Raw genomic sequence first — 14,734 nt, 5'->3', positions numbered from 1 at the left:
CAGGTAATGGTATGGCATCTTCTGACAGGACTACCTTATCCCTCTGTATGCCAGCTTTGGCTGAGCCAAGATATTCTTCATTTAATTATCTATTTCCCACTGCTTCCTCTACATTTTATTAATGTATTAAATTTGATTCTTAGACTATGAATTGACCAACTGAAAAGAATATGCAACTCTCAGTAGCCCTGAATATTCAGGATAGTGTTCTGTGAAAGTGGCATTAACATAGATCAATAATTGTATACATTTATACATACTGTATATGTGCGAGTGCACACAAATACACAGTGATTAACATTAACTGATTCAGAGAACAAATAATTCTAAAATAGTTCACATTGCACGTATTTGTGCAAAGGCAATATTTTAACAATAGCACTGAATATATCCTACCGTATGTAGGAAACCTAGGAACAGAGTTAAAAGGGGGATCAATCTAGAATACCTCATAGCCACAACCAAACTAAGTCCAACTTTCCTTGAATTCTGTTGTCCCTTATCTAACTCCAAGCAAGTGTTAACCATTGGTTGAGAAACTTTCTGTGCATAGGCTTTTTAGCAATAAATTAGATGAATTGAACGTGAGGACCTGATCTTTTGTGCTTGACAGCTACAGATTTTACAATCCGAGCCAGCGTAACCAGAAATGCCAGTACAGTTAAGCAACATCTAGAAATTCCCAGCCGTGCTTTAAATTAACTTATCTATTCCAGAGAGTACAGTCATAGGACAGAGGAGTAAAACAGTCTTAATTCTCCAGTACAATGCACTTGACCTACAAACCTAATGAAACATTCAATACTTGTTTTGTTATCATGTTGAAGCAATCCTATTAAATTCTCTAAAATAGTCCTATTAATTACAATGGATTATTTTTTAAAAAAACCTCCACTGTTCTGTATTTTAGCTAAAGATGACCATGATTTTTTTCACATACCTAAAAATTGTTGATGATGCTGACTTTGAGCAATCACAGTTTGTTCAACAGATGTGCCTGTTTGCTGACCACTTGTTGTAAAGCCATCTGAGACTCCATCCACTTTCTGCATAGGCTTGTACCTAAAATATATTAAAGGCAACATAGGCAACGTAGCATTTATAAGATTACTATGGTGAGGTTTTTTTTTTCTCCAGAAAAATGATTTATCTTTACGTTTTTTTCAGAAATGTTTGTGATGCATTCCATGAAGTAAGCAGTAAAAAAGGTAACTGTTTTCTTCCACTGTTCAGCATAAATGTCAGCATTTGCTTTTCTATAGGTACTTCATGTGGCATGCATGTAGGCGGAATGATTATAGATGGCTTTGAATTCTTTTAACACTATACGGTAAGCCAGGGGATTATTAGATAATTACAGAATTAAATTAGCTTTAATTTTCAGTGTATGTTCAAACTGCACATATCAATTCCCAGGATCTTCCAGCTATTTATTTAAAATGAAAATCCATACCCCTTCATTCTATGGATTCTCTTAATTAACATAGTAGAGCAGATCCACAGGTTGATACCAGTATGTCCCCAAAAACCTCTTGGTTTTCTCCCCAGTTCTCAATTCATCAAATTCAGTTTATTTTTTTATTTTACAAGTATGTATTTATTCACTTCACTTATTCTAGAAACAGAATAGAAATAACTGGATGATGATTTAGGCCAGTGGTTCTCAATCTGTGGTCTGTGAACCCCTGGGGAGGTTGCAATGTTGTCCCAGGGGGTCCCCGAAGGTTTGAAGAAATGCAATGATTTAAATCTTGAGTAAAGTCTTGGTGCACCATGGACATGGTCCATGGCCTCAAAAGTTATTCAAAGGGGGTCTATGGTGAAGAAAAGATTGAAAACCACTGATTTAGATGATCAATCAGATACCTTTTTATGTTTGACAAAAGTCTGTGTTACTGTTGAACATAGCAAATGGCAACATTCCTAGAAATGCTTTACTGCAAATGTTACAAGCTGTCCCTAGCTGCTTCTAAAGGATTCTTTGAAGAGAAGTTTATTACATGACAATTAAATCAACACGTTAAATGAATTATTTCAAAATTTAAAGTTGTTGATAAAAAGAGAGAGAAAGAGCAGGTTGTCCAGAAAATGGCCTGCATTTGTGCTACTGTCCTACTGTCTATTTAAGCCAGCCAGCAGCACAGCAAATTTGGCTTAAAAAGCTGAGTGGTTTTTTAAAAAGTACAATGGGGGGGGGGGAGGAAGAGGAGAAAGGGAGTGGTGTGTGTGTGTGTGTGTGTGTGTGTGTGTAACTAAAGCAGTCAAAAAGGTAATTTTCTCTAACAGAGTTCCCAAGAAGTACTAGAGGATTCATAAGGAATAGTAGGTGGAATAGGAGTTGCAGCAGTGTGGAAGAGTGGAATAGTAGTGAATAGTTGAGTACAGGTAGTCCTGGACTTAGGACTACAATTGAGCCAAAATTTCTGTTGCTAAGCAAGACAATTGTTAAATGAATTTTGCCCCATTTTTTTCTTGCCACAGTTGCTAGGTGAATCACTACAAGTAAATTATTAACATGATTCTTAAGTGAATCTGGCTTCCCTATTGATTTTGCTTGTCAGAAGGTGGCAAAAGGTGATACTGGAGTAGACAAAAGAGAGTACGTCCTCATTTAGTAAAGGAGGCAGCATCTATGGGGAAAGAGCTTTTTACAAACGTGTTTAGGCACATCGAGATGGTTGCACTTTGATCCAAATTAATTAAATTCAAAATAATATCTAAATTCAAGGACAGCCTCTATTTAAAAACAAGCTAACTAAGCAGAGCGGTAATAAATCAGGAGGCTTAAAAAACATGGTTGAAAGGAGACTGCTTATAACAGGGACTCTTAAAACACATCACAGATTATTATTGCTAAAGGATTTCAGACAACACTGCAACAGATAATAGAAGAACCTTCCACTTTCCCCAATGCTTTGATTTAATGCTTTGTCAGTGTTAATTCTTTTTCCAGCGCTGCTAAACCGAAGACATGGAAAATGAAAACAGTACAGAGCAGCTGGGTTTGCTATTTTGGCTAATTTGTTCCTCCACAAAATATTTACTAACCTAGCTACTGCAATTCAATGGTCCTCTTAAAGAGCACAGAAAGACTAAAGCTTTTTGAGTATTCGCCACTTAATTATAACAAAAAAGTAGCAGTCCAAAAACAAAAAAACAAAAAAACAACAACCCTGAAATAATAAGCTGTAAAAAAAAAAAATGTCTTAGGAACACTGAGTCCCAGTCAGCATTCCTTAGAAAGAGGAGGGTAATTGGGAGCTGACGACCAGAACATGCAAACAGAAATAGACTGTTACATGCAAATTGTCATAATTGTATTGTTCAAACACATTTAAGAGGATAATTTGGCTAACTGGGAGAGGCTGTGTGTTTTTTTTCCTGGTTGACTAGGATATGTACAGCATATCCTCCCCTTCTAAGGGCCAGCTTGAGAGAAAGGGTACCTAACAACTGCAGCCAACTCACTGGATGAAGTGATTAACAATTGGACAGAAATTCTCAGCCAACAGTTCAGTCCCAGTCAAAGATCTGTACTGAGGCCTGGGGCTTTTTAATTTGTCCATAAATTATCTTGATATAGGAGTATGCAGTGAGCTACCCAAATCTGCAGAGGTCAGAGCGGCAAAGACCCCCCAGAAGGATGTCTTTCAACTGTATCAGTAATTAACCAAATGGCAATTCTAATTCAAGGGATGCACACTGGAGCAAAGACTTCAAGTATAAACTGATACAATCTGAGCTGAACTTTAATTAAATGGGGGGGGAGGCGGTAAACTTGCCATCATACTGGATAGCTCAATGCAAATGTCAATTCAGAGTGGCGCAGCCATGAAAAAGGCAAAATTCCAGGGTCAGAAACATTTGGAAAGGGATTGAAAATAGAACTGTACAACACTGTAATGGTCATATAAAGCTACGATAAATCTATTTCTGAGAAAGATATATAAAACAAATGCAAAAGAGCAAACGATTGAGTGGTTTCTTATGAGAAAAGTCTAGTTTTTGGGGAATTTTTTTTAGCTTAGGAGAAAAAAACAGGAAAGATATGATTGGAAAGGAAGATAGCCTGTGAAAAGGACCCTAGTTGTGAAAAGGACCCAAGTGCCCTGGATTAAGCATAAGCCAGCAATGTGGCACTACTGCCAATAGAACCAATATAGTTTTGGCCTGCATCAACAGAGGTACAGTGTCAAAATCACAGAAAGTGATAGTACTACTCTTTGTTCCACTGGTCAGACTATACCAGCAATGCCATGTCCAGTTCTGACTGGTACAATATAGGTAATCCTCATTTAACAACCATTCATTAAGTTAAGTGCAAAGGGGCCAGCAGCTGCCTCAGGATGTCTTGCCAGCAGCAACAGGAAAAAGATGGCAAGAATTAGCTGGGAGCAGCAGACATAGACAGCGCAAGATGGCCCATAGGGCAGAGATAGGAGGGAAGATAGGTGGGTGGGGGAACTGAAGGGGAGGCAAGTGTGGCAGTGCAGGAGAAGTATGAGGTCTTTGCCTAACAACCGCAACTGGGATCGTTACACCAGCAGTTGCTAAGCAGCGCGGTCACATGATATTTCGCCTAACAACTGCTTCATTTAATGATGGAAATTCTAGGCCCAATAAAGGTTGTTAAGCAAGGACTAGCAATGAAAAACATTGTTGCAGAAAAACCCAATGAAAGAAACAAGAGACAGCAACACAAAACAATAATTCTTACTTTAAGATTCAAAGGTTTATTTCAGTAATAATTTGGAACGTAAACAAACATCATGACATCACTTACGTTAACAACCCATTATTGCAATGAGGTCCAATGACATAGCAGATCCAACAAGGACGGCTATTGGCCAATGGCAAATCAGTCAGGTCCACTCCCAACCTTTTATACCTTTTCTCATCCTAAGACCGTAGACCAGTGGTTCTCAACCTGTGGGTCGGGACCCCATTTGGGGTCGAACGACCATTTGACGGGGGTCACCAAACAACGCAGTCCACCATTTTTTCCCCCTTTTCCTTAGCTGTGCTACTCCCTTTTATTCTATTGGCTTTTGAAAGCCAATAGAATAGACTCTCTTGAATAGAGTCTAATTCTATTGGCTTTCAAAAGCCAATAGGAATTGTCCAGGCTGCCTCTGCCCTGCTGAGCCCGCCAAAAGTCCCACTCTGCAAACGGTGCTGCACCAGTTCAGTAGTCCTCGACTTACGACCGGTTGGGGGTCGCGGCATTAAAAAGGTTGAGAACCACTGCCATAGACAGATGGTCAGCAACCTTGCACTTTCTGTAGACTTTCTGTTGACCATAACTTTCCTCATATGTACATCTGAACCTGCACTCATCAACTACTTTCAGTTCCCCATTTCTCACAGTTCCAGTCCTTATGTTCTAAATATATTTGAAACAAACAAGCTTAGCAAAATCATATTAAGTAAAGTACAACTGCAGTTTAGATTACAAATAGTTCCCCTGGACTGCATAGCACAGACTTTGGTTCAATACTTTTTCCATGAGGCCTGATTTAGTTTACCTGGGCCTAAATCTTGAACAGAAAAACAATAGCCAATATTTTCGTTTTCCACACATTCCATTTATCAAAGTCCACAATTTATGGTTCTGTTGCTCAAGTTTATTTGTCATATAATTCAGATATGCAATGTCCTCTCCCCACCAGCATTAAAATCTACTACCTGCAAAGTACTTATTTTAAGAATATTTTACCTTTGTTTCTGCTGCATGGGTTGTTGTCTCATAGCCATATATTGCATGTCCTCTTGTAGTCGATTAAGAGGAGAGTCTGGCTTGACACGAATCCCATAATAATGATATTTGGAATTCCCCCTTTGAGAAAAAGCAACCAACAATCAATAGACAACCACTGGGATGTTGCTGAAATAGCACAGATCCTGAGTTATATTAGCATTAGGCAGTTCATAGAGGAGTGGCTGGTATTCCAACTCTCCCTTCTAAGCAAAACAAAAGGTAACAAGAAGATACCATATGAATGCACATATGTGCATGTGCGTGCATGCACACACACACACCTGAGGTTTATTTTGGTTACCAACACACTTGCCTTTTATAGCTGTCCAAACAAAGCTCCTGTATGGGTTCTAACTAGCTAGCCATGCTGAAATCCTGTATTCCATAAATCCACTCATATATGCTAACTGTACTCCAGGGTTTCTGAAGACCATCAAGCATGTTTACTTCTCACAGGGACATTTAGAGAATATGAGAAATGCAATACTAGATAAGTTTAGCATCCTGTTTCCATAGCAGCCAAAGAACTATCTACAGAGAAACCATAACCAGAATGATATATAGGAAGTCAATATGAAGATAATATTTTTCTCATTTATTGTCCTATACAAAGGCAACACTTCTTAAATTGCTTATTGTCCTGTTACAACTGACACTCAGAATATAGCCATTATGACTTGTACTGTAGTTATTAATAACTTATGGAACCCCTTGTTGGATGCATATAATATGCTGCATAATGGCTGTCTGGATTGGCTATCTTGTTTATTTATTCTGTTTTATTTTTCTTTATTATATTTTACCCAGATTTTCCTGTACTGCAAGCTGCCCAGAGTCAATTTAGAGTCAGATGGCACTAAAATAAATTGAATCAAATAAATACATTTACCCTCCATAAATTGATACAATGCCCTCTGATACACAATGGGCCAATGTTTTCTCTATTCTATCTGCCCCATCTCCATATCCTCTTTTCCAGTCAGTCACTTTCTAAGGTTATTCTTAATCATCCATATTAGGGTTGTCCCAAAGGTGCTTTTTTCCAAAAGGCACCTGGACTTTGTTTTTTTTTCTTTGAAAATATTTTGCTTCTTATCCAAGAAACTTCTTCAGTTCTGATAATCCATCACTGCTAGCTTTTTTAGGTATATCTTGAAAATGTGTTTTTGTACGTCTGCAATGTTTCTATTCCTACCGTAAGTACATTTGCATGATTCAATTGCTGTTTACTGCACCTGCAGATAGAGCCTTTCTATCACACTTGAAGTTTATTTAAAACCACAATAATAGAAGCAGAGTTGAAAAGAATAGTTAAATCAAAATATTATCAAATCCAAGATATTATTATGACACCAGCATAGCCAGAGAACTTCTTAGAGCAGCGGTTCTCAACCTATGGGTCGCGACCCCATTTGGGGTCGATCGACCATTTTTCGGGGGTCGCCAAAGGCGGTGATCCGCCATTTTCTCCCCTCCGGGGGCGCCGCCGCGCATGCGCGCCACGCATGGGGGCGGTGGTGCACATGCACGCCACGCATGGGGGGGCGGCGCACCGCACATGTGCATAACATTTGTGTGATGGGGGTTGCTGTCTTAGAGAGAAATTAATTCTTTTAAACGTGGATTTTGCCCAAATAAAAATAAAAAGGACTCCAAAGAAGTGAGAAAAATACTTTATGAAGTATATGGAAAAGAACTATAAGACAAACATTTTTTTAAAAAAAAAACCGTTGAAGGAGATTGAATTGGGATGTAAATGAATTCTTTGTATTTGCTGTTCTAGTTGCATCTGAATTGACCTTCTGAATGACAAATGAAAAATAAACTAATTCCTAAATCTGGATAGTATACAGTGAAAGACACATGTAACAAAAAGCAACGACTCCTTAAAATTAGCACTCAGCCTCCAAAAGTAGAAAATTAAATAATGGTAAGCAGCGTATTAAGGTGTGATTCCTCTCTTGGCTTAAAACCAGGCCTGAAGCTCTGTAGCAACTAGAATCATCATGTTAAGGCAGCACCCAAACAAGTGCAGAAACGTTTGGAGGGGGGCAAAGATTGTATGCCACTATACAAACTTTAAGACCTTGTATTTGTTATATAGAATTGCCATCAAAAACTTATTTCTGTGGATACATGAAATTGCACAGCCTAGGAGGGTCAACAGAAAATACGTGTTTTACAGGGAGTCCTCAATTTACAACCATTTGTTTAGGGACCAAAGTTACAACGGCACTGAAAAACATGACTTAGAATCATTTTTTCATACTTATGACTATTGCAGCATCTCCGTGAACTTGGCAACTGGCATGTACTTACGACAATTGCAGTGTCCCAGAGTTATGTGATTGCCTTTTGTGACCTTCTGACAAGCAAAGTCCATGGGGAAGCCAGATTCACTTAACAACCATGTTACTAATGTAACAAATCCAGTGATTCACCTAACAACTGTGGCAAGAGAGGCTGTAAAATGGGGCAAAACTCCCTTTCACTTAGCAGCAGAAATTTTGGGCTCTATTGTGATTGCAAGTTGAGGACTACCTGTAATTAGACAATTATTTTATATGTACTGGTAGAACATTATGATTAAAAGAAAAGTCAGATATAGAAACAAAATAGGCCTTGCTAAAAAAGAGCCAATACAGCTTCTACAAATGTAGATGTTCTCACTAAACTTTCAGACTTTATTAAACATGGAGATGGAATGACATAATAATGTACACCTTGCCTACCAAGCTCCTGGGCAAATCTGGCATTCATGAGGTAAGTGGTAAGTCTTCTCATGGACCAGTAACAGATACAGTAATCAATCAATAGGAGTGGATAGACAAGTTTTATAAGGAAGACATGTACGAAGTGGCTTTCAAGGATTTCTCTTTGGGACCACTAGAATTAGGGGCAAGTAATGAGGTGACAATTTGTTTATATCAAATTGTTCATGAAGACTGAAGTAGGTGAATAAACTCAAAATAGTAGATGTAGTTTCATGTAATTAAATGCAACATGATCTACACTGGAGCATAAAACCCAAATCTCAAATACATGCTAATGTGCTTTGAACTGGCAGTAATAATCCCCCCCCCCCACTTTGAGTTATGGGGAACAGTTAAGTCAACCTTTAAAAAACTCCACCAGGCAGCAATAAATTCTAAGTCACAAATCATTACAAAAGAAACTGAAAATAACATTTTCAACAAGTGAATCTGTGTAGTGCAAATACTTTGGAGATATTGTGCAAAGCTTTGAGTCACTAAGTCTCTAAAATAAAGTAGTTGGAAAGCTGGTAAAGGTACATAAAGAGCCCCCAAATAATTAGATGTCTAAAGTATTACACTCTGGAAGACCATAGTATCTATAGCTTAGAAAGGTCATAAAAAGGAAAATAAAAGTATGCTTAAGTGGAAAATGTGGACAATATTTTTCTCTTTTCCTCATATTACTTGTCTGAATTACATACTGAAACAATATGCGAGAACATTCAGCACAATTAAAAAGAAATAATTTTTTACACAATATTTTTTTTTTACACCAAATTTTTTAAAAGTCTGCCCAAAAACAAATGCATGTGGTATACAATTATCAATGACAACTATCCCTGATGGCTTTACTACACTAGCAGACTCAATGCCATAAATACTACTTCCTCAAATTATAGCGGGAAAAGGCTATACAACTTGTTGATCAGACTTTGACTTGATCTATTGAGATTCTTTTTACATGCTAATGTTGGCCTTGATGCATTACAGTTGCTCTTAGATGAAGTAACACTTATACCCAAACCTTGATTTTCTCACACCAACCTGGTTCCCAATCTTCTGGTCCGTAGGCCCATGAAAATTGACCGTATGAGTTTTCCAAAAGAAGCAGCATTGACAGGATCCAATTTATGCTCCTGACAGTGTCTCAGGTAATGGTTGTAGAGAGTGCTTCTGGGAAGGCTCACTCCTTCTGCTGTTTCATAGTTGTCTAAAAGCCATTGAAGCTATTTCAATTTAGGGACAAAAAATAAAAAAATAAAACAAGTTCAAAGGCTTGTTAAGAGGCTTCATTAGAGATTAAATAATAATTATTATCTGAACTAGCCCCTCTTCCAATTCCAGGATAATTCAATAAAACTTAGTGTATTACTTCATTATAACTTTACAGATAATGGGAAAAAAGCAGAACCCACTTATGACCCTAGACAACACTAAATACAGCAACAATTTCATTTAAAGTGAAATAATATATACTTAGAGAAAAAGTATTGGCCCTTTGAGCAATACTGAAGGTAGTTTATACAAGCAAAAATGAAATAATATTTATGAAGTGAATGTAGTCTGTGTATTATGGAACTAGCAAGTTTAAGGTTATTGCACAACTTTACTGGAATAATAACTGTATTTTGCTTTGTTAAAGAGCAGAATCTGCCCTTACAAATGATAAAGTATTTAATTTCACTGAAAATTCCATTTGGCCCTGTAAGCTATTTCTCTCAACAATTTTATTTATTTCACATGTGAAACAAGGCAGGCCTGTATTTAATATTAATAACTGCCTGTTAAGTAGTATATTTTACATACTTGTGATATACATGGAGCAGAGTTCATTTATCAATGGAGAAAGCAAAAAGTCAGTTCCATAATTTATAAAATAGGCCACATTTATCAAGTGAGAGCACAAAATATCTTGTTTAATAACTGCACCATAGCTTTAATGAAATGGAAACATTTAGAAAGGGTTAGGATTCCTTAATTAAGCCAAAATCTAAATGTCCCAATACTTTGAAAGTAAAAATGGCATGTCTTCAAATAGCACCCCCTCTTCTACTTCACTCTGCAGTTACTATAAGGATTCAGCTGACAACAGGTGGTTCTGATGCATCTCTGTTTGGGGTGTGACTGAATCATTTAATCACACTATCAAAAGAGACAAGGAAAAATAACACATTTTGTAGCAACATAGCCAGAACAAGGTGACATCTCAGTAAATCATGCACAGGTGCAATAGAAAGCTTAGTGGTAGTACTAATTGTTGTTGTTGTTATTTCTAAAAGTTCCTTTACCAGCAGCATCATGGAATAATACATTCATTTCTCTATTCTCTGTAGTAGCAGAGAAAAACAATATCTATCTAACCTTGGATTTTAATATTGATGGTGCTATAGAATATTTTTTTTATTCTTCAAAAACATTTCCTACTTATTGTACATTAAAGCTGAGGAAACTGAAAATAGCCATGAATTTATTATAAAACAAGCAATCTGATGTATAAGCAGCATCCATCTGTTCTAGGCCTCTTGGAAAAGTGAATTACTGTATATAAAGCAATGGAATTTGCATTGCCTTTAGTGATGAAGTAGAGCTGTTAATTCACTCTAGTCATCAGACAACTTTGAATGTCAAAACTCCCTAAAGAAACGAAAAGATCTCTCCCTATCAATCTTGATACTTGTTAAAGTGTCACTAATGCCTACATCCCTGGCCATTAGAGAAAAAATTAATGCAAATATTGAAAGCTCTAAAAAGTTCCAGTTGCCAGTAGAATTATACATACAGTGAAATGATCCAAGCCATTAAGTACAGGCAATCTTAGACTCTGTAAATTGCTTAGAGCGGGCTGTAAAGCACTGTGAAGTGGTATATAAGTCTAAGTCAGGGGTCTTCAAACTTGGCCCTTTTATTACTTGTGAACTTCAACTCCCAGAATTCCTCAGCCAGGCACGCTTAAAAACCCCTGGTCTAAGTGCTATTGCTATTGTGAGTGTTTTTTTAATGATGGTCAGGAATTACAATGGCTTTGAAAAGCCCATGTATGAGCTTTGACATACGACAGCTCATAAACACTTCCAGCTGTTATAAAATGTTGTGTCCCATTTCTGTGGTCACATGATTGTGATCTGGGTGTTTGGCAATCTGTTCACATTTATGACTGGTTGCCAAGCACCCTGTGTTCATGTGATGTCATGCACATGGTGATATCATGCACATAGAAGGGAATTGAATCTTTTGGTGGGGTGCAGAAATTGAGTTCAAATCCTGAGGGAGGATTGGATTTCAGCAGGTAGGATTTCCAGTTCCTGAGGAGAGAGGCAGTGTGGTAAGGAAAGGAGAACAGAGTGCCGTGTGACTGTCCATTCTGAAAAATTCTGTATGGATTCAGCAGGGAGAATTTCCAGTGGTCTCCCCTACCTCTCATGTGGCATCCTACACTCCTTACCTTGGATTTAGCCCGTTTAATGACCTACAAGATTGCTTAATGACCTCAGTCAGGAATGCCAGGATTATGTTTGCTGAGCAAAGTCACGTGACATCTCACTTAATGACCACTTCACTCAACGACCAAGAGCTTGGTTTCAACTGTAGTCATAAGCCAAAGACTACCTGTACATCAGGCCTAGTAAAAATTCTGCTGCATCCCTGGCAATTATAATAAAAACTTTATGTGGAAATCAGTGAATAAAGATAAAGTAGATGAAAACAGCTAATCAAAACAGTCACGTGTTAAAATTAGAAAGGTGGATTGAAAAATAGTTTCATTTTTGACCTAGCATGCTGTGCAGTTTTTCTCCATGCTGTTATAAAAGCACCACTTTAAGCAAGTCAGTGGAACAGAGTAATGGGTGCTATATGCTGTTGTATAGTCAACCTGCTTATTGCAGATCACCTTTAGCAGAGATACACAACCTCTAGGTTTCCCAACTGCTCTCTAATAACCAGCAGTATGAGTTTCCTACACAAAACAGGAATAGTTTTCAACAGTGAAAATGAAGTTTATAGTGAATAATCTGAAAGTGCCAATATACATTCCATTAGCTTTATAGTAATTGATAATAGTATTAAAACATACAAACATATGATTTTGTTCAGTTACTTAAAATTATTATAAACAATCTCACTGGTATCTTTCAAAATACTAACAGTTTTATGAATATGAGCAATGCTACACTGTCAAGCTCAAAATGTTGACAATACTGCATACTAACTAAACCTTTATTGTAATTTTGGAAGGATAGTTATTACCAAAAGTTGACAATTACTGACTGAGCTTACGGTTGATAAGAACATTTATTTACCTCTGCCTCACAATTCAGCAAGCTTGTTTCCATGTCTTTCCCTCTGCAACTAAGCATCAGTCTCTTTTGTCTCTCACATTCACTGTTATTGATCATTTCATGTTTTCATTCTCTGTACAGGTGATCAGAGAATCTGATCTCTAATTGCTATCAGAATGCTGATATGGAGCAAGGGAAATCAAAACCATTGTCTTTTGTTAAATACACTAATGAATTGAACAGCATATCTCAAGTCAGAAACCAAGAATATAGTAGCTTAATGCACATAATACATTAAAAGTAACCAGAATGGATTGAAGTAGCCACACTCTTCCTATTTGTGCCAAAATGAAATTACTCACTTTCTGTGTTTTGCATAACCTTGCTTACGCTGTAATGCAATAGCTCGATGGGTGTGTCTGTCTGGTAAATACTGATTAATAATGAATGACAAACTACAAATTATGCTGTCTCTTTTTAATCCTAGAGGGATCATGAAAAATAAAGTCTCCTCTCACTTCCTGGCAAACTTGTCTGTATAGGTTTTTTGGCTATGATATGGAAATAAGTTTGCCACTGCCTTCTTCTAGGATCTTTTCTGACTTTTCTCAATCAAGCCTACAACCCTAGTATTCCTTGGTAGTCTCACACTTACAGATTAACTAGAAGTATCCCTGCTTAACTTCCCAGCCTAGACAGCTTCTGTCTCTGATAGATGATTAATTCTCAATCCATTCACTTGCTATAGCTATGGCTGACACAGCCCAGTCAAGGAATCCTCTTAAGAATGTTGCTTACAGATTTCACTGACAAAGGATCATCTGCATCAGAACATACAGCGAGGTCTATAACAAGCAGTGCAGTATTTTTAAGATAGTAACAATTAATGTAATTCCACATTTGAAATAACAACACATCAAGAATTTAACAAACAGTTGCTCTGTCACATAATTATAGTGGATACAGTGCACTATAGGTCTGAGGAAATAGTAATAGCAATAGTTTATTAACTGATTAGTCTTATGACCATATTAATAAAATAAAAGTACATGATCTGATTCCGGGATAAAATAGATAAAATACATATGTGGTAACACAAAGAGAGTACCCCCATTTGTTCAATGTATCAGGTTCTTAGCTCAATTACAAACTTAGCAGTTCTGCTTATAATATACTGTATACACGACAGCCTAGGAGAAAATAAAGCAATCTATGATTCAGATCCCAGTGGCTGTTCTTTCCAATGGGAATGATAAGTACCAAAGCCTAAGGGAGGGGCAGTCAAACAAAACATAGGCAATATTTTCAATGGCTTGGGTACCACATATGTATGTATATTCGTGATATAGCAAGTGGTGGAAATGCCCATCTTTGGCCCTGGAATCCAACAATTTGGAAGATTTGTTCTTAGATAATCAACTTAAAGATCTATTTTTGGCTAATAACTTCAAGTCGGTTTGAGCACTGATATCTAGGAGTCTGTCTGAAAATTACTCTTACCTGGGAGGCCACTGAAAGTAAATGGTGGGTAGAAAACTGCTGTGACATAACTTTGGTAAGTTATATCTGAGCGAATAGGATCCAAATAATCTCAAGGAAGAAACAAATAACTGGCAGAGGTTGATACAGAATGAGTTTATGATTGCCATTAGTATTGTAGCTAATCAGAATCAGAATACATCCTTGCTCAGATGTATCCTACTCTGACTCAGGTGCCACAAATAAGGAATGGACACCAATAAAAAAAGTAAAAAGAAGAGCAATTATTAATAATAATTTTAGGAACTAAATAAAAATAAAAACAAACACAATATGGTCTTAATAGGGCTTTGTAATGTTTTGCTATTGGCACACACTCCAAAAATGTGAATTAATTGCATGATTCATTATTGTGAAATTCTGTTCCAAAACAAATCCTAATTGCTATTTTATACAAATACTTC

At 37.1% G+C, this 14,734-nt stretch overlaps 1 protein-coding gene across 4 annotated transcripts in view; it reads right to left on the bottom strand.

Moving 5' to 3' along the window:
* The window catches only part of RFX3 (regulatory factor X3), a 175,640-nt gene that overhangs the window by 38,808 nt on the left and 122,098 nt on the right, over positions 1–14,734 (bottom strand). For all 4 annotated transcript variants that reach the window (XM_039364445.1, XM_039364443.1, XM_039364446.1 and 1 more), the window contains 3 exons: positions 9,559–9,740; positions 5,717–5,836; positions 941–1,062 (listed from right to left, as the gene is read on the bottom strand). In XM_039364445.1, coding sequence (XP_039220379.1) covers positions 941–1,062; positions 5,717–5,836; positions 9,559–9,740 — 424 coding nt within the window. The remainder of the gene's footprint in view (positions 1–940; positions 1,063–5,716; positions 5,837–9,558; positions 9,741–14,734) is intronic.

This window comes from Crotalus tigris, unplaced genomic scaffold (assembly GCF_016545835.1).
Source record: "Crotalus tigris isolate CLP2741 ecotype Arizona unplaced genomic scaffold, ASM1654583v1 scf7180000019762.1414395, whole genome shotgun sequence".
NCBI classification, from domain to species: domain Eukaryota; kingdom Metazoa; phylum Chordata; class Lepidosauria; order Squamata; family Viperidae; genus Crotalus; species Crotalus tigris.
The sequence above is the reverse complement of the archived record's forward strand: the minus strand, read 5'-3'. Positions and strand labels throughout refer to the sequence as shown.